This window comes from Schistocerca piceifrons, chromosome 9 (genome assembly GCF_021461385.2).
Source record: "Schistocerca piceifrons isolate TAMUIC-IGC-003096 chromosome 9, iqSchPice1.1, whole genome shotgun sequence".
Taxonomy (NCBI): domain Eukaryota; kingdom Metazoa; phylum Arthropoda; class Insecta; order Orthoptera; family Acrididae; genus Schistocerca; species Schistocerca piceifrons.
Genome location: NC_060146.1, coordinates 173,280,234 through 173,305,877, shown reverse-complemented (window position 1 = coordinate 173,305,877; position 25,644 = coordinate 173,280,234). Strand labels below are relative to the sequence as shown.

At 38.9% G+C, this 25,644-nt stretch overlaps 1 protein-coding gene across 1 annotated transcript in view; it reads right to left on the bottom strand.

Moving 5' to 3' along the window:
* Nucleotides 1-25,644, bottom strand: part of LOC124716820 — a 157,108-nt gene that overhangs the window by 59,394 nt on the left and 72,070 nt on the right. Inside the window, exons 12-13 of the mRNA XM_047243371.1 lie at nucleotides 9,578-9,807; nucleotides 3,397-3,707 (exon numbers count right to left, since the gene is read on the bottom strand). Of these exons, the coding sequence (XP_047099327.1) occupies nucleotides 3,397-3,707; nucleotides 9,578-9,807 (541 nt within the window). The remainder of the gene's footprint in view (nucleotides 1-3,396; nucleotides 3,708-9,577; nucleotides 9,808-25,644) is intronic.

The window sequence follows — 25,644 nt, the reverse complement described above, 5'->3', positions numbered from 1 at the left end:
TTGGTGGCTGGTGGGAGTAATTAGGTTTGTTTGAATAAAGGTATCAGGACCCACCACAGTCATTTCCAAACTGTCTCTACAGCACATATGCATTTTCATGATTGTTGTCAACATCATGACACTTTTGTATTATTCGAATCATATTAGTGTGTTTTGTAGTTTGGCCACTTGTAGTGCTAGCTGACACCTTTGCTCACACTGCATTGTCAAGTTTTTGGTTTAAACACAGCATCAGTAATGTATTTGTTTGTACTCAGCATGATGTGTTTTGAGATTTTATTCTCGCTGTTGTGTGTGAATATTTACACATGTATTTTTTGCAATGTTTGACAAACAAGCAACATGATGATAGTTTGTGTGTGCATGGTTTTCTAGATAACTGAGGAAGCACAGTACCCGATAGCCTCAAAATGATGCAGAGCAACTCATATGCAAACACCAAACAAAATACTTGTGAAAATATTTGCACTTGACAACAAGAATAAATTCTTGAAATTTGTTGTGCTAAGCATGGGAAGAAAAAAAAAATTATAAGCAAGACCTTGACAAGTATTTTGATTCCTATTATGTACATATGTCATACATAAAGTGCGAAACTGCAAGGGGGGGGGGGGGGGGGATCCCATACATAGCTTTTACAGCTTAAACATTATTTCCCACATTTACATCATTTTTTCGAGTCTCTTGAAAGGTGTAAAAGTGGGATTTCATTGGAGATAAAAAAATATTTGCAGTTGTGAATATGGACAATCATCAGCCGTCTAATGGGATTATAACAATGAAAATGTGTGTCGGATCGTGACACGAGTCTAGATTTCCCACTTATTGTGGGTTTGAGCCCTGGTCTGGCACAAATTTTAACTGTCATCACCCATTATACAGCAGATCGTTGTCAATATTCACAACTGTGAATACACTTTTCATGTATTTTACGTAACAACTCTTCCGTTACTGTGTAGAGTTGATAACCTAACATCTTGCAGAAGCTTCTTCAGGGACTTAGGGACTCTTGTACTTTCATGTCAGTACATATACTCCCTAAAGGTATTTGTGGATAATAACAAGAGTTAATTTAGGATGAACTCGGCAATTCACAAACACAATACAAGAAGTGGAAATCATCTTCACAGTTAGTAAGCATCTCTGTCTATGATTCAGAATGGAGTCTTTAATATTCCAGGGCAAAAGTCTATAATAGGTTGCTGGTGGAAGTCAAGCACGAAACTGAAAACCCCAAATATTTAAAAACAAAGTAAATGTATGGTTCATTAGTCAGTCTTCCAATATATACAATCCATCCAAACAGTTCGAAGACTGATGTTATTCCCGGCATATGAGTGACATAAGCACAGTTACTACAGTGACAGCTTGAACTAAGAAGTGTGAAAAAGAAATGCGTATTCGACCACGCAGTGATGTGTGGCCGTAGCACGTCGTCGTAGTGTTGACATCTCTAAATCAAGTGTTCCAGACATTCTTCAGAATGTTTTGAAGAAAGTAAAAATCTGTGGAGTGGAATGTTTGTCGCACACACATCACCTCCTGAACAAAAACAATGGCCGTGGATGCCTGCGCAGCTCAACTGAAACGCAAAATGTGTACAATACTTTCCTGGCAAAAATCATTATGGTTAATAAGACTTGGTGCTGACAATGTAGACCTACCACAAAATGACGATGTGCAGAAATGCACATGGAGGATCAACATTTTGATGAAATAACCAACAGGAGAGTTGAACAATATTACGAAGCACTTTTCTGACATTTTAACATTGTTGTACGAATGATTTGTGTGTTGTATTCAAGTGGTGGGAGGCTATGTAGATCATATGACACATTAAAACCATTATTTTAATTTTTCTCCACTTTTTAATTGACCCTTTGACTGCTACAGATGTGCTCTCTACATTCTGTGATGAGCACGGCTTTTTTGTAATTGTTCTGCCTGCCTAATGCTGCTTTTTTGTAATTGTTCTGCCTGCCTAATGCTGTTACCTGTGCTGAGATGATGACGTTCTGGCTGCTATGAAATACTTGTCATTGGATTTTAAGAAAACTATTTGGTGAAAAGATTTGTGTTTTGTGCATCGTACAGTTCGATACCTTCACTCAATAAGGAACAAACTTATTTTCATTAGCATTGTGTATGACTAATTCTACCTTATACACTGCTGTGTATGAGATGTAGATAAGATGTAGAAATTTTATTTAAAATTGAGACCAGAACTACACATTTCAATCTCAAGTTACTGGTTTTTATATCCAGCAGATGTTCGAGCACAGTGCACCCAATTCCATTGCTGTGCATTGGGAATCATATGGTCATAACAACTGTCATATTTCGTAAACAGTTCAACATAATAAAAAGAGATTTTTGCAAATTGTAGCACTCAAAGAGGCACGTATGTTGCATGATAAATATTCAAAACTTTTTTATTCGCTGAGATACAGAATATCTCATCCATCGCAGTGAGACTGTTGGCGGAATGGAATGGGTAAACATGTCAAAACCACTTCAGGAAAACCTAGTGGCGACATTGGAACACGACCTCAGCAAGTGGGGAGCAGCAAAACATGACGAGTTAACCCATCCACAGTAGTCGTAATGTTAACTAATCTCTAAACTTCTTGGACTGGTGGCGTAGCTCAATATCTGGTCTCAGAATGTAAATTCTACCCAATTAATATTTATATCAGATAGATTCTGATTTTACCAGTATATAGAGAGCTGACAGTTGTCTATGTGAATAGAAAAAGGTTATTTGAAGTATGAGATGAAAAACAACAGATGAGAGGAGGAGGAGGAGGAGGAGGAGGAGGAGGAAGAGCAGTAGCTCATTCCAAAGTAGTTTTTTTTTCTCCTAATGTACTGATCTAGAAGTGTGAGTAGATTATCACTAGTCATATTTGTTGTTCGTGTACTTTACAGAAGCAGCCACCAGTTACTGCTTCTGCCTGTTAATGTGTAACTTCAGTTATTTCACATCCTCTTCAGGACAGGACTTACAGAAAATAATGAGTGAATGAATGAAATGAATGTATGGAGCTGTTTATTGTGCGGTAACTTGCTCCTTCATGAACAGAAACTACCCTCTGAATTAAAGAAAGATCTTATCTGCCAGATTTTGTTTGTTCTAAAATTCATAATAGTCTCATTAAGCAGAACATAAAATTGTGTAGCTTCTAAATTCCACTGGGGTAAGATTGGAAGGAGGGGGGCAACAAAGAAGAGCAAGCATACAGGAGGTAGAGGCATATACCATATACTGAAACTGAATTAGACGTAATTGTACTATCACGAAATTTCATATACATCTTAAAAAAAAACCTGAAATGCTCTTATCATAACTTCATGAATACACAATGAGAAAGAGAACAACAGAAAGCACACAATTACCTTTTCCTATAGCTATCGAAAAACATCTTTTGGTTGCCAGTGAGGTTACTTGGGTTACGACATTTGGCTCGCAGACTGGCATAGTACCGACACAGCTTGCACAGAAAGCGCTCTGAGCTGACACGCGCAGGAATGCCGTCTCGGGTCAGTGCCGCATTGAGTTCTCTGGCTTCCGCATTGCCCAAACCGTACATGTGAGCACGTACGAGCCTCCGATTGCAGATACCACACACCATGTAGAAGTCTACCCATGAGAAATGTTGCGAACAAAGTGCGAAGTGGGCCTGGGGCTTGTCCGTGTCAACAGGGACCTGTAGACAAATTATAACAAATCTTTATGGTACATATCTCCAATATCAGAAAATTTTACATCCAACTTATATCCAAACAGCACATGGGAATGCAGCCAACACAAAATAATCTTACCAGATGATATTTCAACAGGTAACCTCCATTATGGTTCTCAAAATGCTTAATGTAGTGTGACCTGACTGTGCTCTGCTATTTAAACCCAAATATATTCCCATAAACTATTTGAACAGTGTATATGATACGTAAAAAGTAGTTTTCACATTCTGCTTCTATTCATGAGAAAAGTGATAGGTACATGTAAAAGACTGAGGTGTCCAACTTTCATACTTCTCGATAGGGATTAGTAGCTATACTGATTGGTTAGTATTCTAGGTTTGGCTGTCCACCACTCGCAGTAATATTTTCTAGATGAATGTTGGTACAACTCAAGCCACAGTATGTTTTTTAAAAACACAAAGACAGCACTCTCATGACATATGAAAAACCATAAAAATAATAAATATCCTTCCTATAATTAACTATATGAAATCTGTACTGACACACATTAGCTAAAAGCTGTAATACATACATTAAGAAACTTCTATATTTACTAATAAATGGAAATGTTGATTAAATACTGAATCACTTTTTTAAATAAAAATAATGTTTATAATTTTCATTATCAGTCACTTGAAAAAGAGAGTATTTACATTAAATTATCATTGGGACAAAGATGAGAAATGTTATATAGAAAAGGAAATACTCTTTTGTATATTTCTTGTGTATGCTGTTCTGCAGCCTTAAGAAATTGTATGAATTGCATAGTATTGTAAATATTAATCCACCAGAGCTGCTTTTCTATATTTTATTTACTGCCATCAGTTTCGAGCAATAACTCATTCTCAAGTGTTCCTTTTGTCCTGAATTATCTGTCACCAATAAGAATTTTGTCTAAGTGCACAATACATTTTTTATTTCTAAGTTCTCTCTGCTCATTGAACATGTTATTCAGATTTCTTGTTAAATGTGTGTAGAGTTCTAGATGCTCACATACTGATCGTGCACTTTTACTTGGCCCCTGCCCAGAGGATGCCAGGAGCGGAAGCTTGTGATCAAATGGTTCAAATGGCTCTGAGCACTATGCGACTTAACTTCTGAGGTCATCAGTCGCTTAGAACTTAGAACTAATTAAACCTAACTAACCTAAGGACATCACACACATCCATGCCCGAGGCATGATTCGAACCTGCGACCGTAGCGGTCGCTCGGTTCCAGACTGTAGCGCCTAGAACCGCACGGCCACTCCGGCGGGCGCTTGTGATCAGCTCGTAGCACATTGGCTGCTGAGACAAGCCCTACCTCCCCCTCCCACAGTATGTAATGGGTTAATGTGTTATGGAAATGACACGAAAGTCACTAGAGGGACCAAGTACGGCTTCTTTGCTCATTTCATGTAAATAATATTAACTATCACAACATCGCAAAACACGGATCAACACTGTATCCACAATGGTTACTTATTGTTATGTTGCACAATTCTGTTACATAGCTGAGGCTGGCAACAAGCTTAAACATTCTGGAATGGAGGAGCAGAGTAAAAGTGTGCAACCAGTAGCTTCCTCCTTCAGGGCTCTATGAAGGATGGAAAGATTGACATACACTCCTGGAAATTGAAATAAGAACACCGTGAATTCATTGTCCCAGGAAGGGGAAACTTTATTGAGACATTCCTGGGGTCAGATACATCACATGATCACACTGACAGAACCACAGGCACATAGACACAGGCAACAGAGCATGCACAATGTCGGCACTAGTACAGTGTATATCCACCTTTCGCAGCAATGCAGGCTGCTATTCTCCCATGGAGACGATCGTAGAGATGCTGGATGTAGTCCTGTGGAGCGGCTTCCCATGCCATTTCCACCTGGCGCCTCAGTTGGACCAGCGTTCGGGCTGGACGTGCAGACCGCGTGAGACGACGCTTCATCCAGTCCCAAACATGCTCAATGGGGGACTGATCCGGAGATCTTGCTGGCCAGGGTAGTTGACTTACACCTTCTAGAGCACGTTGGGTGGCACGGGATACATGCGGATGTGCATTGTCCTGTTGGAACAGCAAGTTCCCTTGCCGGTCTAGGAATGGTAGAACGATGGGTTCGATGACGGTTTGGATGTACCGTGCACTATTCAGTGTCCCCTCGACGATCACCAGTGGTGTACGGCCAGTGTAGGAGATCGCTCCCCACACCATGATGCCGGGTGTTGGCCCTGTGTGCCTCGGTCGTATGCAGTCCTGATTGTGGCGCTCACCTGCACGGCGCCAAACACGCATACGACCATCATTGGCACCAAGGCAGAAGCGACTCTCATCGCTGAAGACGACACGTCTCCATTCGTCCCTCCATTCACGCCTGTCGCGACACCACTGGAGGCGGGCTGCACGATGTTGGGGCGTGAGCGGAAGACGGCCTAACGGTGTGCGGGACCGTAGCCCAGCTTCATGGAGACGGTTGCGAATGGTCCTCGCCGATACCCCAGGAGCAACAGTGTCCCTAATTTGCTGGGAAGTGGCGGTGCAGTCCCCTACGGCACTGCGTAGGATCCTACGGTCTTGGCGTGCATCCGTGCGTCGCTGCGGTCCGGTCCCAGGTCGACGGGCACGTGCACCTTCCGCCGACCACTGGCGACAACATCGATGTACTGTGGAGACCTCACGCCCCACGTGTTGAGCAATTCGGCGGTACGTCCACCCGGCCTCCCGCATGCCCACTATACGCCCTCGCTCAAAGTCCGTCAACTGCACATACGGTTCACGTCCACGCTGTCACGGCATGCTACCAGTGTTAAAGACTGCGATGGAGCTCCGTATGCCACGGCAAACTGGCTGACACTGACGGTGGCGGTGCACAAATGCTGCGCAGCTAGCGCCATTCGACGGCCAACACCGCGGTTCCTGGTGTGTCCGCTGTGCCGTGCGTGTGATCATTGCTTGTACAGCCCTCTCGCAGTGTCCGGATCAAGTATGGTGGGTCTGACACACCGGTGTCAATGTGTTCTTTTTTCCATTTCCAGGAGTGTACAAACTTTTTTCCTGCAGTACTTGGTCAACTGTACATGTCAACTGATGCTTTTCCTAATCACAAGGATGCCCTCACGAAAGTGAATTTAAGATAAGACTTTTGAGCAAAACACAGTAAGAGGATGTAGTGATGTGACCTGAGAGAAACTTTAATGTTTTCTTCGTGTTCTATAGGCTTAAAAATTACGCCACAAGTCAACAGCAAATGAAAATAGAGAGAACATACTATGAAGTGTATCAACACTGCACAGAGTCTTCCTTAAGATACGAGAAACTTCAATTTGAAGTGTCACATATAATATCATCATTAACGAAAAAACAACCCAGACAACAGTATTTTGCACACATTTATATTTTTAACCATTCCATCAAAATGAGTTTCTGGAACCTCTCTACATTATTTGTGCTGACTTCACCCCCTCCCTTTTTTATTTTTTTTAGAATGACAGTGTGTTATGTTCCTCAAAAAACATTTTTTACTTGATAAGCTATAATTGGTATGCTCTGGGTCTGACTAGAATCGTTTGGTTACTAAACTAAAGAAGGAAAGAAAATCAAGAATTTAACATACCGTAGGTATATAGTCATGAGCACAAGCTAAGGGACAACAATGGAACAAGGGGATAGGAAATTGGTGGTGACCTTCTCATAAGAACCATCGTTGCATTTACCTTAAGTGATTCAGAAAAAGCACAGGAAACTTAAATCTAAACAGTCAAACAGATATTTCAACCCCAGCACTCCAGAAACTCTCTACTATTCCCTCAGATAACATCAGTTCTTGCATGATTATCTTTTAAGCTAAAAACCATTTAACAGGAACAAGAAATACTCTATAATATCCAAATTTCACATTTTCTTACACATAAATACAAAACTGTTGTGCCAAATGAAAAGGAAGAGCACAAGCATCCAGCAGATGTCCGAGTGCGTCATATATGGGGAGAACCAGAACTACTCTCAACTGAATTTCAGAGATTTGTCAGGAATATTTTCTGCGTATTTCGGTATGAGGAGCCTCAAGTCTCCAGTAGCTCATTTTGGATTAATAACGTAATTATGGCTTATTTGATTTGTTGCCCTAATTACTTACACTATCTGCTCAAAAGTACCTGCATACCTATTAGTGAACATTTATATGCGGTGGGTCCGAGCCTTTATGATGGCTTGAAATCTGCTGGGGACATTCTCAATGAGCTGTCTGAATGTTTGTGGAGGAATTGCAGCCCATTCTTCTTGAAGAGCAGAAAGCAGAGAAGTTAGTGATGGGGCATGGAGCAAAGTTGATGGTCTAACTCATCCCAATGGTGTTCCTTGCATTTGGGTGAGGGCTGAGCAGACCAGTCCATCTCACGAATATTACTGGCCACAAACCATTGTCTCACAGATGCTGCTTTGTGATACGGTACACTTTCACGAAGATGAAAGAACAACCACCATCTCTAAACTGTTCCTTTACCACACGCAGTATAAAATGCTTTGAAATGTGTTCCTATATTTCTACATTTAGCATTCTCTAAAGCACTATAAAGGGACCACATCTTCATCACAAAAAGGATCCCCATACCTTAACATCACCTCTACTTACTTCAGTGTCGGCACTGAACATGACGGCAGGTAACATTGTTCGGGCATTCACCGAACCCAAACCATTTCATCAGAATGGCACAGGATATAACGTGAGCCGTCACTAAAAATTACTAGTTTTCAGTCATCCGCTGTACATTGGCATCACTCTTTACACCAACTCGAGCGTCGACTAGCATAGAAAAGGTAAATGGCGTGGCTTATGAGGGGCTGCTCCACCACTGTACCCCAATCTCTGCAATTCCCTATGTACACTCACTGTGCTGCCTCAACTGCTGGTAGCACTTTGGAACTCTCAAGTGATTCTTTCCACTGATTTCGTGTGATTTTTTGCAACCACCCTTGCAATGCTCAATGGTCCCTGTTTACCAGTACACCAAGTCAACTTGGTCCTGGTTTAGCTGTGGTTGGATGAGCTCCAGAGCAAACTGTTCTGGTGTTACTGCTTCTCTACTGACACCATAATACTCTGTCTTTTTAAACTCGTGAGTCTGCTTCGTGTGACATCTAATTGTCAATTCCACATTATGTACAGGTGTTCAGATAGTTCTGATCAGATAGTTCTGATCAGATAGTTCTGATCAGATAGTTCTGATCAGATAGTTCTGATCAGATAGTTCTGATCAGATAGTTCTGATCAGATAGTGTATATTTCTGTGAAAATACCTTCACAACAGTGGAAAAGCCAGTAGTATGAAATCACCAAGATGGAAAACACAAAACAAAGGCTAATGCAAGAACTGTAAAGTGACTTGTCTCTGAGTGAACAGCTTGGCAGTGTCATAGTATCATTCTTCCACTGCACTCATTCAACTAATATGCGAGATGGATATTGCCGAACACTTCGTCAATAAACAAATCCGTACAGCTACATATCGCTGTTTCAGTGGAGTCCGAGTTTGCCCTGTGTAACAAAAATAGCGTTGCAAACTTCCAGCCATTACGGCGAGACATACTATTCTCGGATCAGCTCCAGTTTTACCAATAGGTACTGTGGTTTTTGTTCTGTGGTGAAGACTGTTTTAAGCAACAGGCTGCAGAATGGCTGAATCATGTTTAGCAATCCCATTCGACAGCAGTGAAAATGCAACACTTCACATTTAACATCACTGAGGGATCACATTCTTACCTTATAATGATGTACATATTACAACGGGCTAGGTGGTTGAGGAAGGATCGAACAAGTAAAAGTCTGCCTCTGTGTGTGCTAAGTGTCAGTACCTTGTTCATGATGCTCCTCTTCAGCTTCAGGAGCCACTTCCGACGGACATGGTGCGATGCAGTCTGGTCACAACCCTGGGCCGCGCACATTGCAGTCGCTCCTCCGAGCCCTCCGCCAGTGCGGTGGTAACGCTTGCGGTTGTCTTTGTACGACGGACAGTTCGCCTTGCGGTCCACATGACGATAGCAGGCATCGCAGAGACAGGACTCGGCCGTGAGGTGCGTCTCGACTGTGATCGAAAAGACAATGGGTAACATTTTAAGAGAGAGAGAGAGAGAGAGAGAGAGAGAGAGAGAGAGAGAGAGAGAGAGAGAGAGAATTACTGGATTTATAAATGAGTGCACACTTTGGTTTTATACTTTTCAAGTGCAGGCACACATTTTACTATGTTATCAACTGCGTATATGTACTCCAAAACGAAACGATATTGGAACTTCTCTTTTATTACTTAATTCTGTAAATATACAGATATAATTTCACCTTGTAATCAATAAGAAAATATCCTCTATAATTTTCTTCATATTTTATTTTGAAGCTCAGCACCTGGACATCAAATTCCTAATTACACTATCCAGGAGGTGGAGGAGGAGATGGGGGGGGGGGGATGTATTTGCAAATTTTTTAATAAAAGTGAAATATTCTATGTTTAGTTACTAACCACATGAATATTTGAGTGTGCACAATAAAATCAAAACTTGGTGAAAAAAAATGAGAAACACCAGTTAGAAAATGAAACGTATTTATTACTTTTAGAGACGGAACAGTATTATTGATGCCTGTAATTTTTTTCATTTAACAACATGACATTTAACATGTCCTTATCAATCTTTGTTTTCATAACACTAGTAATAAAAAATGGTATTTTTAATAAAAAGTCATGATAAAATATTTGTTTAATGGCAACTCCATTTGATAATAAATGTAAATTTAAATAGAGATTAAAAAAAAAAGTTTCTCACCACTGACTTTGTGTTTACGGGACTCATACAATTTGCATTAAGCTATCAGTAATTACATTCATTAGGATACCATTTTGAACTTAACAACAATGGACGACTTGTAATCGTCAAATATGATTCCTCCCCCCCCCCCTCCCCCAAGTTTTTTTCGAGAACCCCATTGAGTAAGAATTTCGAGCAAATTGGTATAGAACTTTTGAGGTTTTTGCTAACAATGTTTACCCCGTAAGTTATAAATATATGCTTATAATCCACATATATTAAAAATTATAGTCTATGCCCATCCAACTGTTTATTTGAGTACCGTACATAAGAATTTGCATTAAATCGATCACGAATTTTTCGAGATTTTTGTTAACAAACTTTCCTCACATATATAATTACAAAAAATATGTGGCAATGTCCTTCAAAACATTTCTAAGAGAACTGTGTAAAAATGTGAAGTAAATCGGCCAAGAACATTGAGATTTTTGGTAACAGCTTGTCTTTATACAGAAGAGCAGATTATCATTACCATTTGATGACAAATACAAAACAGAAACAAAACTCACCAAAATAATTGCTATTAGTAAGATTCGTATCACAGACATTATGATTACATAATTTTTACTCTATTTACTCAGCTACAAATACACGTTAAATTGCTGGAAATTATTTGCTCTTAACAGTGTTCAGGAATAATCCAACATTTGAAGGCGGCGGGCTACTTAAAGGATTTTATCTCACTGCTTTAGAAAATTGATATGTGAATGTCAGATTTCAAATCCTGTTAAGTATGAAGAAAATCAAAGAGGGCCAGTCCATAACGTACCCCTGTAAGATTAACTTCTCCTCACTGTCACATAACCCAATGCAAAATATATGAGATAGTGCAGGGCATATACTATATGTGCATGAAAACATTTAAAAGTCAACCAAAATATGCTAGTAATGGACTGCATTCGAAACAACATTCATGACAATATAACGTAACAAGTTGTTCAAGGCATACAAAGATCATATAAAACCTGCACAACAGTCAGTGAAAATTCGACACACACAGTGTGCCGCAAGCACTAACCGAATACAACAGCTATGCAACACACTATAACAGCCATTACGATAAAGGTGAAAACCTTCACATTAAAAGAATGAAGACAAAAATGTTTAAGGAAGACTTCTAATTATGCTCTAAAAAGTTCTGTGAAACAATGAGATTGTTAAACAAGCACCTTTAAAATTTTATGGCTGAGGCTTGCTCAGCATTCACTGCTTATAATTGAGAGTAGTGCTAGAAATACTTAACACTGCCTACATTACTGGATGCAAATATGGAGCAAGGAGTGAAAATTACAAAAACAGAGAAAATACATTAAACAACCCCCCAAAAAAATTGTGTGCACATATTTTTAGTAAAACAAATTTTATAGTCATAGGTTCATGAATGACACAGTTTTCCATTTTTGAGTGTTGTAAGGAAGAGACTATTCCATAATATGCACAATACTTTCAGTGCAAACTTAATTGTCTCTAGGCACTGCAATCAGTATACTTAGGTATGAAGAGAGAGTGTACACATAACTCTTCTAACAATAATTCTATTCACAATATACATAAATGACCTTGTGGATCACATCAGAAGTTCACTGAGGCTTTTTGCGGATGATGCTGTGGTCTATCGAGAGGTTGTAACAATGGAAAATTGTACTGAAATGCAGGAGGATCTGCAGCGAATTGACGCATGGTGCAGGGAATGGCAATTGAATCTCAATGTAGACAAGTGTAATGTGAAACTTCCTGGCAGATTAAAACTGTGTGCCAGAGCCAGACTCGAACTCGGGACCTTTGCCTTTCTCGGGCAAGTGCTCTACCAACTGAGCTACCCAAGCACGACTCACGCCCCGTCCTCACAGCTTTATTTCTGCCAGTACCTCGTCTCCTACCTTCCAAACTTAGCAGAAGCTCTCCTGCGAAAGGCAAAGGTCCCGAGTTCGAGGCTCGGTCCAGCACACAGTTTTAATCTGCCAGGAAGTTTCATATCAGCGCACACTCTGCTGCAGAGTGAAAATCTCATTCTGGAAGTGTAATGTGCTGCGAATACATAGAAAGAAAGATCCCTTATCATTTAGCTACAATATAGAAGGTCAGCAACTGGAAGCAGTTAATTCCATAAATTATCTGGGAGTACGCATTAGGAGTGATTTAAAATGGAATGATCATATAAAGCTGATCGTCGGTAAAGCAGATGCCAGACTGAGATTCATTGGAAGAATCCTAAGGAAATGCAATCCGAAAACAAAGGAAGTAGGTTACAGTATGCTTGTTCGCCCACTGCTTGAATATTGCTCAGCAGTGTGGGATCTGTACCAGATAGGGTTGATAGAAGAGATAGAGAAGATTCAACGGAGAGCAGTGCGCTTCGTTACTGATCATTTAATAATCACGAAAGCGTTACAGAGGTGATAGATAAACTCCAGTGGAAGACACTGCAGGAGAGACGCTCAGTAGCTCGGTATGGGCTTTTGTTGAAGCTTCGAGAACATACCTTCACCGAGGAGTCAAGCAGTATACTGCTCCCTCCTACGTATATCTCGCGAAGAGACCATGAGGATAAAATCAGAGAGATTAGAGCCCACACAGAGGCATACCGACAACCCTTCTTTCCACGAACAATACGAGACTGGAATAGAAGGGAGAACCGATAGAGGTACTCAAGGTACCCTCCGCCACACACCGTCAGGTGGCTTGCGGAGTATGGATGTAGATAATGAACCACAAACCGTTTTGAGCACTGGAGCACTGAAGGTATGGTATAATCACTGAGGATGGCTGCACTGCAGGTATATTCTCCTGATTCAAAAATATTTTTGATACTGGTTGAAATATCACCACACTTTTGTCAAATTCTTTGTGACACTAATAGGAGCAGAAGCAGAGAAAGCCAGCAGGACCCAACACACACATTACTGCAAGGTAACGAACTGTGTAAGGGGAACAAGAATCAGCTTTTAATTACAAATACAGCAGCAGCCTGATATACTGCGGATTCGGGTATAATGTGATGTAAAGGTTGTCCCACAAAATACAATATTATTTATGAACGATTTTTATACTTTCACTATATTTTATAAGATTGAAAAAATCTTATTACAGTCTGCATGAAGCCTTTCTGCAGAATAATTTACTGCTACAACCTCCAAGTCCTCTAAATAACAACTACAATAGCTAGACGTAATTAAACTCAACCTCTGGTTTGTCTTATCAACAAACCAGGACTGTTACTGAACATAAGCTTCGAATATACATCCATCTCACTGTTAACATCATGATGCAGTCAACAAAGTGACTATGCAATAATGCTTGACAATGATCAAAATGAGCACAACCAACATGTGGATCATAAATTATTTATTCGTTGTCTAGATTTGTGTGCTTGTTACAATGTCACAGAAATTCTGTGAGTGATAAACTAAAAATTATTGATCACGTGAAGAATGATGTGTGCGGTGTACCTCAAGGAACAATCTGGGGATGGGAGAAAGGAGAGAAGACAATTTTTAATAAAGAGAAGTGAGGTGTGCCACTTTCAGAGTCAATTATTAAGCACAAGCTAAAAATTTTTGCTTTGATTTACATGACAACAAAGATTTTATAGCTTCCAATGAATGGTTTTCAAGATGCCACCACAGAATTTTCCAAGCCACCACTGAAGGGGAAGCAATGGCTTGTAACAGTGAATCTGCCTCAGTAGCCTGAATTTCTACACAAAGTAATGGTAGATAAAAATTTAAAAGAGCATCAAGTGTATAATTGTGATAAAACTGTGCTTTCTTATCAATTGCTCCCAACCAGAACTCTTTATTAAAATAATAATAATAATAATAATAATAATAAAGTCAAGAAATGAGAGTCCGCCCAGGTAGCTGAGTGGTCAGCGTGACAGACTGTCAATCCAAAGGGCCCGGGTTCGATTCCCGGCTGGGTAGGAGATTTTCTCCGCTCAGGGACTGGGTGTTGTATTGTCCTAATCATCATCATTTCATCCCCATCGACGCGCAGGTCGCCGAAGTGGCGTCAAATCGAAAGACCTGCACCAGGCGAACGGTCTACCCGACGGGAGGCCACAGCCACTAGCCACACACAAGAAATGAGACAGATCTGAAAATGGAGACATAATAATCCCCCTTTTTGCCACAAATAAATCAGGCAGCCACAAGCTGAAACCACTTCGTATAGGGAAAAGTAATAGACAGATGTGTCAAGCATATAAACATATCATTACTATTCACTTATAGGCATTCAAATAATGGTTAGATGATGTGTGACATCTCTACCTATTGGTTTCAAGAAGAGTTTGTTCTGTCAGTGTGACAGCACCTACGATCATTTAAGCTGAGAGAAGCAGTTCTACTAATCCTTGATCACTGTCCAGTTCATCCACCTGCTGACGTATTGCAATCAGGATGTGGAAAAATAAAAACTTTGTTTTTTCAACAACAAAAAAAAAACCAACAACAACAACAACAACAACAACAACAACGACAGCATTAATTCAGCTGCTGGATCAGGGCATCATACAAGCATTTGAAGCTAATTATTACCATGGACGGCTCACTTCAATGGCAAATTCAGATAAGGAAATGGAAATGTTCTCGTAATGTGTAAATCTTAAGAGTTGTGTATTCAGTACATCTGGCAAGGCAAAGCACTGGTCACACCACTACTAGGATTTGCTGCAACACGTGTTCTGTTGAAGAAAATATAACAGATGGACACTTCACTGACTTAGATTTCAACTGCAGTGACATTCAGTCTGCATGTGATGTTCTACAGTGCAATATTGATCTTGCAGACTTGAGGTAGTTGTTGGCAAAGAAGAACCGATTTCAGAGATTACAGATGACAATGACATTATTGATTCTGTTCGAAATGAGAGGAGTCAAGCAATCGAGGATGAGGATGATGTTCCTTGTACATGTGAAAAGACTGGATAATACAAAGAAAGTGATTATGTAGATGGAGCGACAAACTGAAGCAAACGAAATTGAGTTGTTGCAACTGACGAGCATAAATCAATACGCACTAGAGGAACTGTGTGAAATGACCTGCCAAATGAATCTGAGATACTTCACTAAAGAAGTAGAAAAATGATGTACTATAGCTTGCAGGCAGTTTTGTAAATTACCACAGAGTATTTGAAAGTGTACTTTATATACCATACAGAAGCTAGTGTTATGGTTTGGGCGACATTTCAGAGTAGTTTGACAAATTGCTCTACACTATTTGGTAAGTTTCTGAAATGTACTCCTAATGCTCTTTCAATTTAAATGCAGAATGCATAATTTTACATTTTGTGTTCTTCCTAACTTTCCATGCATAATTTGTCATTACATGTCACTTTCGATATACCATGGGTATGTTATAACATGAGAGTAAAGCATTCCTCCCCCCGACAACCACGTTATATCGACTGCTACTGTAACTTCATAAAAAAATGCATTCCAGCAACACAGTATCTTTTTAAACTACAACAATAGAAATGTTTACTTCTTTGGGACATAGTTCCAACATTTGGGGATACTTTATTTCAACATAGCTACCGTCTCTGGCCATAGTAACAGAGTTCTTATAGGGGGGGGGGGGAAATATCCATACATAAGATATTCCACCTGATTCTTCCCAAAGTCTCAAGGACTCATGTCTGTAAGTAGGCAGAATGGGGAATCACTTTTCAAATGTATTCACGAATTTTTGGTTACAATATGTCAGACGAGCAAGTGAATACTGTCATGGAAATGACATATAACCTCGAGCAACTGAAGTCATATGAAACTTTAGCACCTCCTGGTGTATCAAATAACTTAGAGGAATGCAGCCAGATAACAAACTTGACAATTGCCAATATTTACACATGTGAACAACCAGTCATTTCCAAGGCACAAATGACATGAAAGATTGCTGTGCATGGTAAATTAAACCCTCATTGGGTGGGGCTGTGCCAACCAGGAAACTAAAAGAGGAAATATGCACAAAAACAACCGAAATTATAAGTTAGTGCCTGCTTGCAACTGAAAATGTCAGACACTGTGACACTGGAATATTAACGAACAACAAATGATCATATAGTACTAACTCCATCCCTCTGTTGTTTGAACAGGGAGAAAGCAGGATTCCAAGCAGAAGTCAAACACAGATACCTGTACGTATTTTTATGTCATTTGCTAATTTTAATCTCATTAGTTTCCTTCATAACACTATACTACAAACTGAAAGCGCTCACCAGTAGCAACACAGAGAGTGTTGTTAAAGAAGTGGCTGAGATCAAACTAGCAAGTGACCTTAAGCTGTGTCTGCCACGAGAGAGAGTACATGGTCTCACACACAGGGCCACGGCAAGGCCAGTCTCCAGCATAGCACAATATATGAGGGCGTGCTGAAAAATAATGTGTCTGAATTTTTTATGTGAAAACTCTTCATGCTTTTTACATAATACAAATGTTATTAATATTGTAGATCTTCATTTTTCAAGTTTACATATTTATTTCTCAACTTAGTCACCCAAGTGACTAACACATTTCTCCCAACGAGATTCCAGTCTGCTGGTACCATCACTGTACAAAATATTTGACTTAGTTGACAGAGCCACAACCCCACCTCTGCTTGCACTGCTTCATAACTATCAAAAGTGACGTCCTCAAATGTGACCTCTTGGAAATAAGTGAAAATCGAATGTTGGGACTGCATGGAGGATGACAGACGACAGTGAATCAAAGATGTCTGAGTGTTGTAGATGTCACAGCACTTGTCTGTGGTCTGGCATTGTCACCGTGAAGGAGAGGATGCTCTGTGGGAGGATGAACTCTTTGAACACAAAACTCCATTACAGTACACTCTCATGCACCAACGTTTACATTATAAATCACCATGTTACACATTACTATTCATAGCTCCTAGAGGTACAGACATAAAGAACAAAGATGTAATATATTAATAACATTTGTTTTATTTACAAAGCTTTAAGAGTTTTTTCAAAAAACTTTGGAGGCACTGCTTTTCAGCCAGGCCTTGTAGTTATGGTCAGACACTGAATGGGCACACAAAACACACGCTCTATCATGCTTCTGCCTGACATTATGCAAACTGTTTTCTAATGAACATTCACTCACCAAGTGCAGATATAAGAGTGTGTGTGTGTGTGTGTGTGTGTGTGTGTGTGTGTGTGTGTGTGTGTGTGTACTGTAACTGAAGACAGCACGAGGACTTATCTAGTTTCCTTGCTGGGACAGCCCAGGCGGACAGTCTACTAGTTACATTAGTTATTGTTCACTGGGGTCAGAACTATTCCAGTGTTCATAGTTATACAACTCCGAGTCAACTGTCAACTTTTAACCACATTGCCACACCTCATCTTAATACTAAAGTTGGTAATTTCTTCAAAAATTATTGTTAAGTTTAGTTAATGGATGTCCCAACTTCTGCCCAAGCCTAGCTGGCCCTGCAACAGAGCTGTTTAGTTGCTGTGTTCTAGCAAGCCACCTCTATAACAGCAACTACTTTCTGTGGTAAGGTGTTCTCTTCCTGTCACATTTATTTTAGTCGCCAAGTGTATTTGGTGAGCTCAGCACACACAGTTGGAGGTTTGTTTCTAAATTATACTTGGAATTCTGTCCTGTCCCTCATCAAAAAACAGAAGAATAGAGTTAGTGCTACTCGCTCATCTGTTTCAGATTAATATTTCACTATCAACAATGTCTGACTATAATGTTAATTGGGCAGTGTTGCTACTTGTTTATGACATGTAACGTATTTCTGCATATGCCCTCCTTTGGTTTTTTTGTTTAGGTGCAGCCCTTCCCACCAAGGGTTTAAATTGGCATACAACTCATCTGTCAATATATCTGTAGTTATTGAGGGTGTTAATTGGCTGCATTTATAAAAGTTATGTGAACAACTGAGGTCATGTTTTGAGCATTTACCTGTGCAGTTTTTGCATGATGTTATGGTGATAAATTGCAGTGATACTTGTTCAACGTGGAAAGAGAATTATCAACAACAATCTACATAAAATTTTCATTACTGTCATCTCATCCTCAGCACTGCCGACGTGGAACCTTCATTCTTTCTTGTAAAAGAATTCACCCTTTTACACTGGCATATAATTCAAGACAAATATCAGTAAACACTAGTATTATGGCAGTATTTCTCGTTAGGAGAAATAGGTTTATTACTGCTCTTGAGGGGTGCATTTCTCTCCTGTGTAACTCCTTTTATATTTGGTCTCAGCAATGCTCAACACTTGCCATATATGGCAACAATAAAACTGTTAAAAGAATATTCGACATCATTTAAGACAGCACTGAATTGCACATAGGTTGGATTTCATATTTTCTTTTACAACATTCTAGAAACCTCACAATAATAAAATAAAACTGATCTTCTTATGCAATGATAATTTATTCCTTTGAGACAATCTTTAACAACTAAGCAGTACAGAACATTCTGTTGCAGATACACATGTAAGTAAACGAATATAGCAAACATAACCACAAAGCTCTGAACAGACAATGGCAACACTAAATGCCACAGCATTAACAACAAACAGGCACACTGCAGCCGGGACAACTAAAAAGCAGTAGGTATTCTTCTTGTGAAGAGATGCTGACTGACAACAAACATTCTGACGTACACAGGCTAATCTGAACTTAAAAGTACTGTTTTACATGTACAAAATGAAAGAAAATACTGTCAATTCCGAAGTTCTGCATAATATAATATTTTTGTTCCACTTACTTTTTTATTTCCATGTTCGTGCAACAAGCTACAATATATAGACGTCCATAACAGAAACTAACAATATTACGAAAGATTGGTGCCAATGAGAAAATAAAGCTGTTTGCATAAGGAAGGGACAGAATGCCATTAACAAGGTGACCTTACACACTGCCTTTTCAATTTTTTTCATAATACAGTATTTGAAGCTCAGTGCCCAAAACATTTCCTAATGGCAAGCCACTATGACGAAAACCATTTTTGGAGATTAGAATATTTCTGAGCATTATTAAGAACAAAATATTTCGAGATTATTAGCTATGTTGTTGGTAGCTATATCCCTAGAGTTAAAGGCTTACAATGGTTCGAATCTTACTAGCATCAATTTTTAAAATTTTTATTAAATTTCCTTATTTATTAACTATGGAAATATTAATTAACAAATATCAAATCTGAATTTTTAATAGAAATGCTGTTGTTTTTAATTATTGATTACATGAAAATGTAAGTTGTCACAACACATCAAAATTTGGACAAAAATGAGAAACATTAAATAGGAAATAAAATACTTTTTATTTATGAAGATTCAGCAGTTATTATTGGCATATACAATTCTTTTTTGTTTAACAATAAGGTACTCTGTAGGCCTGTATCAGATTGTTGTTATTTTGATTTAACCAGAAATTCAAAATAAAGAGGCAGAGTTTTTATTAAGAAATTATAATTAAATATTTATTCATTGACAATTCCATTTGATAATAAATATAGAATACAAATAAAAGTAAAAAAAGTTGCTAATAACAAGTACTGAACCGGAGACTTCACGATTACAAGACTTTTCCTCTGTGCACACAGCTACTGACGACATTGTTAACAAATTAGAAATGTTTTGTACTTAACAGTGCCCAGAAATATTTTACTCTTCAAAGGTTTTTTTTAAGAATTATGTCATAATGCTTTAGGAGCATTGGTGTTCAAGCACTGGCTTTCAAATCCTATAAGCATGAAAGAATCGAAGGAGGCAAGCCTGTAAAAGTCTCCTTATAAGAACCTGTACATCACCACTGGAAATGCATACGAGCAGCAGATTTTTTTTTTCTTTTTTCTTTTTTTTTTCAAGAATATTAACATGCACACAGTAGAGTTGGAAAAGTAGTTCACCTAAGTACACATAAATACAAGAGCCAAAACCTATATACACATGTAAAAGGAATTACATCTGACAGTACAGGATAACCACACAACTTACCCCACTGAGCACCTGAGATCCATAATGTGTCCACAGACAGCAGCACAATTTAGGAAGATGTGCTGAATGTAGATTCAATAAAATACAAGTAGTGTAACTTAATCATTACTAGTTTTATAGTCTCCAAGGTTAACAAAACAATAATAAGTCTTAAAAAAGAAAAAAAAAATTATCGACAGCTCTCAAGAAATTTCAGGAAAGCTGAATAATCCTATGTTACAAAAGGACAACAGCCATGCAAGTCTGAATTCTCTTTATAATAAACAAAAGGGAAGACAACACCAAAGTAGATTTCACTTCAATAAAACAAATTCTGCCATGTGACAGAGCAAGCAGGCAGGGAAAGAAAATATGTACTGGGGTTACAGCTTGCAATGCATTTTCCATTTCCAGTTTGAAAACAGGAATTACACCTTCAATATAAGCAAACTATTTTATTAAATATTCTGGTGTTCTTGCCTTCTAAAATTAGAGTAAAAAACTGAGCTTAATATGATTACTTATATGGTCTCCATTAGGAGCCATTGACTGTCACATTATTTATTCATTCCAAGAGGACTCCTGACACTGTGTTTGATGGGAGAAGCTGAACTGATTGAAATTAAAGGACACTGACTGATGCTGATTGCTTTGTTGTCACTGACAGTGTTAGTGCACAACACTTGTTAGGGCATCTACGTCTGTGGAACGAGAAGTGACATGTGGAATTAATGACTGCTGAAAAGTTGCGAGTCATAGAGTGTGAAACTATCTATTCAATCAAAAGTTTTAACAGGACAAAAACAAGACTCTCTAGAAATTACACAATGAATTTTTGTTTGAATTTTCATAGCCAAACAAAGGGGCATCCAGTTGAGCAGCATGAGGTCTAGTTTTTCAAAATGAGGTTTAACTGCTTGAAAGTAAACAAAGCACTTAAGAATGTTCAACTAGAATTTTAAAGAGTTCTACAGGGGCTTTGTTTGGCAGAATTTCACTCAGTCGTCTCCTTAATATCACTAATGTAAGAGCATCACAGCTGTTGTATATGAATTCAAGCTTCATAAAAGGCATGATAAATGTTTCTTTAATTTATTTTATTTCCTACTTTCAGAACAACCATTTCACAATCAATTTTTACTTTGTATCATTGTTATTATTTTAATGACATATCACATACGTTAAACACTGTGTCATCTGCTAGCTGTAGTTGGTAGCATCCGAAAAGGACTCAGAATCAGTCAATGGATTTCAATTTCATACCTGCCAACTTTTGAAAAGGGCTGTCAATCAAAATCACACACAACAAAAAAATCAAACTATTTTCGACATACTCCAACTTGACAAAAATCATATCACTTCTGGGCTACAAAATATAATAATTCATGCTTTGAACAGGAGGTTTCAATGAAATTTCATCTACTTACATCATAAGCCAAAGATTTGTGGACGAACATAACAATCATGGAGAAATCCATTTTAAACAGCAGCAGGCTTGGTGAATATTGGTTTGGAGCATAATAACAAGACTTCTTTGGTATATTAAGCAGATATGTGATAATTGAAAAAGACTTTATGCAATAAAATTTGTTTAACACAACACAGGCAAGAAATAACACAACACACACCGCAAATCACATGCTAGTTTGACTTTAAAATCATAGTAGTGGCCTTTTTAGTTTCCTGCAAAAAGTCTTGAGAAAACATTTTGTCGTAACAGGGACCACAAATCCTGGTCTTCAAAACAGAAATAGACACTAGAAATTCACTGTACATGGATGATCTGAACTTTGTTCTACGAGGCTGAAAACATGTTCACATTCTGTATTGCTATGGGGTATGGTGAGATTCTAAGTACATTACTATAGAAATTTGGTAATTTTTATGTAGTCCATTAGCTCCATGAATTCTTGATATCTGTGCCCAATTGGAATCACTTGCAGCAACTTGATTTACAGCCAAAGTGTCATCTACCTGAAGAGCTGTGAACAGGCTCTGAAGCTCATTCATTACTTAATCTGTAGTTTCATCCTCTTCCTTGTATAACATGCCAGAAAACTTTTCCGAGAAAAAAAACAAATGAAAAGAAATCTGTGCAGCTTCAATTTTATCTAACCTAGAAACTTGAGCATGCTTTAACACATCATTCTTCAGTGAAACCTTGTTGATGATGTAGTCACAGGCAGTACAAAAGTAGATTCTCACTAATGAAAAGAGAAGGCATTCATCTGTATCTTGGAGATCATTCACTACGTTTGAAGTCTGAATGACAACAACTAACTTATCATCAATTCTTTGGTTTTGAATCAAGTTGCACTCAACTTCAAGCAATGAGGAGCTTTTGACAATTTTGGGCTTAACGAACTTGGTGAACAATTGCTTTAGTAAATCCATTAGAAGTGTGAACTTTGGGGGGAAGATGTCTGAAGGGCAACACTCAATTTGTCAAATGCAAGAATAGTCACATGAAGGGAAGTGCAAAATGCCTTGTTCAAGTTTAAAGACAGGAACATGAACAATTTTTCCTCTCATGTTGTAGCAGAAATCTAACTTTTTAGAATGGGTTTGTCACATTTATTCTTTTAGGGGCATGTGTAGTAGCAGAACCAAGAATTATCTTCTTCTGATACTCTTTGGATCCACTTCATTAAACTCTAGGTATTCTGAAAGATGTTCACAGCTCGTGGTCTTGCGGTAGTGTTCTTGTTTCCCATGCATGGGGTCCCGGTGATGGCACATGTGTGCGGGCGTACACTGTCTTGATGGAAGATGACTTTCTTCCTTGCTAAGCCTGGCCTTTTTTTGCGTATCTTTTGTTGCAATTTGTCCAGAAGGTTAGCATAGTACTCTACAGCAATTGTTTGCCCAGTGGGGAGATAATCTACAAACAGAATCCCCTTCGCATCCCACTAAACACTAATGCCATGGCCTTTCCTGCCAAAGGAATTGTCTTTGCTTTCTTTGGTGGCGGAGAATCAGCATGTTTCCACTGCTTTGCCTGTTGTTTTGTCTCTGGGATATAAGAGTGCACCCAAGATCTTTTTGCTCCGGTTTGTGACCATATACCCTTTCAGACGACATCTGGCAAACGTGAGAAATTCCATGCACTTTCAATCGGCAATCCTCCATGACCATTCTGTGCACTTTTGAAATGATTTCTCGAGCAGTGACACATCTTGGCTGACCACTGAGTAGATCATTATCTAAGCTCTTCCAACCAAATTTAAATTCATTTGTCCACTTGGCAACAGTTGAATATGAAGGAGCACAGTCCCCCCAGTGTACTCTGGAAATCAGCATGAATGTCCTTTGTTTTCATACCTTTCTTTATGAAGTACTTAATCACTGAGCGAATCTCAATTTTTTCCATCTTTGCAAATCACTACGTGGGAACAACAACATAGCCATGTCACCGCCACAGCTCTCTTCCAAGACCACTGACGTGGCACATGTTTACAGACAACAGTCCAATGAATATCACAGGAACAATTTGTTGTGCTATTGCTGACCTCTCGTGGTGATTCTGATAACTTTTCAAACCACCCTCGTGTGAGGCACAAAATTGATAGAAATTTTTGAAGTAACAATGCCTGCATTTGGTGGTGGTGATTCATGGAAATTTCTGAAGACCAAGATATAGATGGTCTGATGAAACAGGGCCCTAAAATACTTGTTAGCATGATTAGGAGATACACAATGACCCAAATTCATACAATAGCAAGTGCTGATTTTTGCAGGCAAATTTCATGAGATTTAATGTGTGCAAGAAGGGATACCAAACTACTAACTTTTATTTTAAATGTGACTGTTATGAGCAAGGTTCACTTAGGATACAAAATTTTCACACTTTGCTTCATAGAAGTAAAAACTATACAGTATAAACTCATTTTTGCATTTCCAGAATTAATGTGTTCCCACTGTTTAACAACACGCATTTATTGGCTCCTTCAAATTTCCTACATTAACTATCTTAATTTGCACCAGCTTCAACATTAACATAATCATAAACTGCACAATGGGAAAAAAGGTTATGAAACAAAAGAAACCCCTGTGTAATTGACCTTTTAGGCACTGGCCTGGTGCTGATGTTCATATAGTGCTTATAAACATCCACCAGCAATGCAGGTGCCGTATATGCAGCCAATGCCAGGTCCGAATCGGTATGGTACTTCTCCAATTTTGTGGATAACCATACCCACATACAGGGCGTTATTATGATGGGGTCGCCATTTGCAAAGGCATTTTAAAAGCTACTGCCAGCTCCACTCCTTCCCACACCCCAGGAATCTATGTACTACTCCTGTCTGTATTCAATGTGTATCGCACAAGCAGATGTGATATCATTTCCCAAAGTGTTTGTGCATTGTGGAACTGAGCAGAACATGGGAACAGGCCCAGTCATTAGAGGTCATTACAAGTCTAAACACTTCATGATGCTAATGCTTTGTCTCATAACACTGTCACCCTAGTAATAACTAGGTTCTGCGTAGTCCCGTTCATAGCCGTTATGTTAGTGAATTAAGTGTTGTGTTTCGTTAAATTTCAGTATAACTCAGAACAGAAAGAAATTTGGTGGCAATTAACAAGAGCTACTACGGTGATATCTCTTCTCGAGAACACGTGAACTAGTTTCGAACTGTCGCAGATGTGGAGCCCCGTTTGGAAAATGTATCCGCTACAATGGATTTGTTGGAATATTATTTTGTTAAAAAAATGTACTACATTTGATTTTTGTGGAGCACTATCAAATTGTGGATTGAGTATGTTTTATATTTTTGAATATGTAAAATTTGACAAGGTGGTGTTTGGGTTGGCACCTACAGCACAGCTTATTGCTACTACTTCTGCCAGCCACTGTGGCCAAGCGGTTCTAGGCGCTTCAGTCCAGAACTGCGCTGCTGCTGCGGTCGCAGGTTCGAATCTTGCCTCGGGCATGGCTGTGTGTGATGTCCTTAGGTTATTTGGGTTGAAGTAGTTCAAAGTCTAGGGCACTGATGACCTCAGATGTTAAGTCCCATAGTGCTTAGAGCCATTTGAACATTTTTTTTTTTACTACTTACACAAATTGCACAGATATTTAGTTATTACTGTCACACCATTTCAGTGGTTCATTCAGAATGCAGGCAATTTC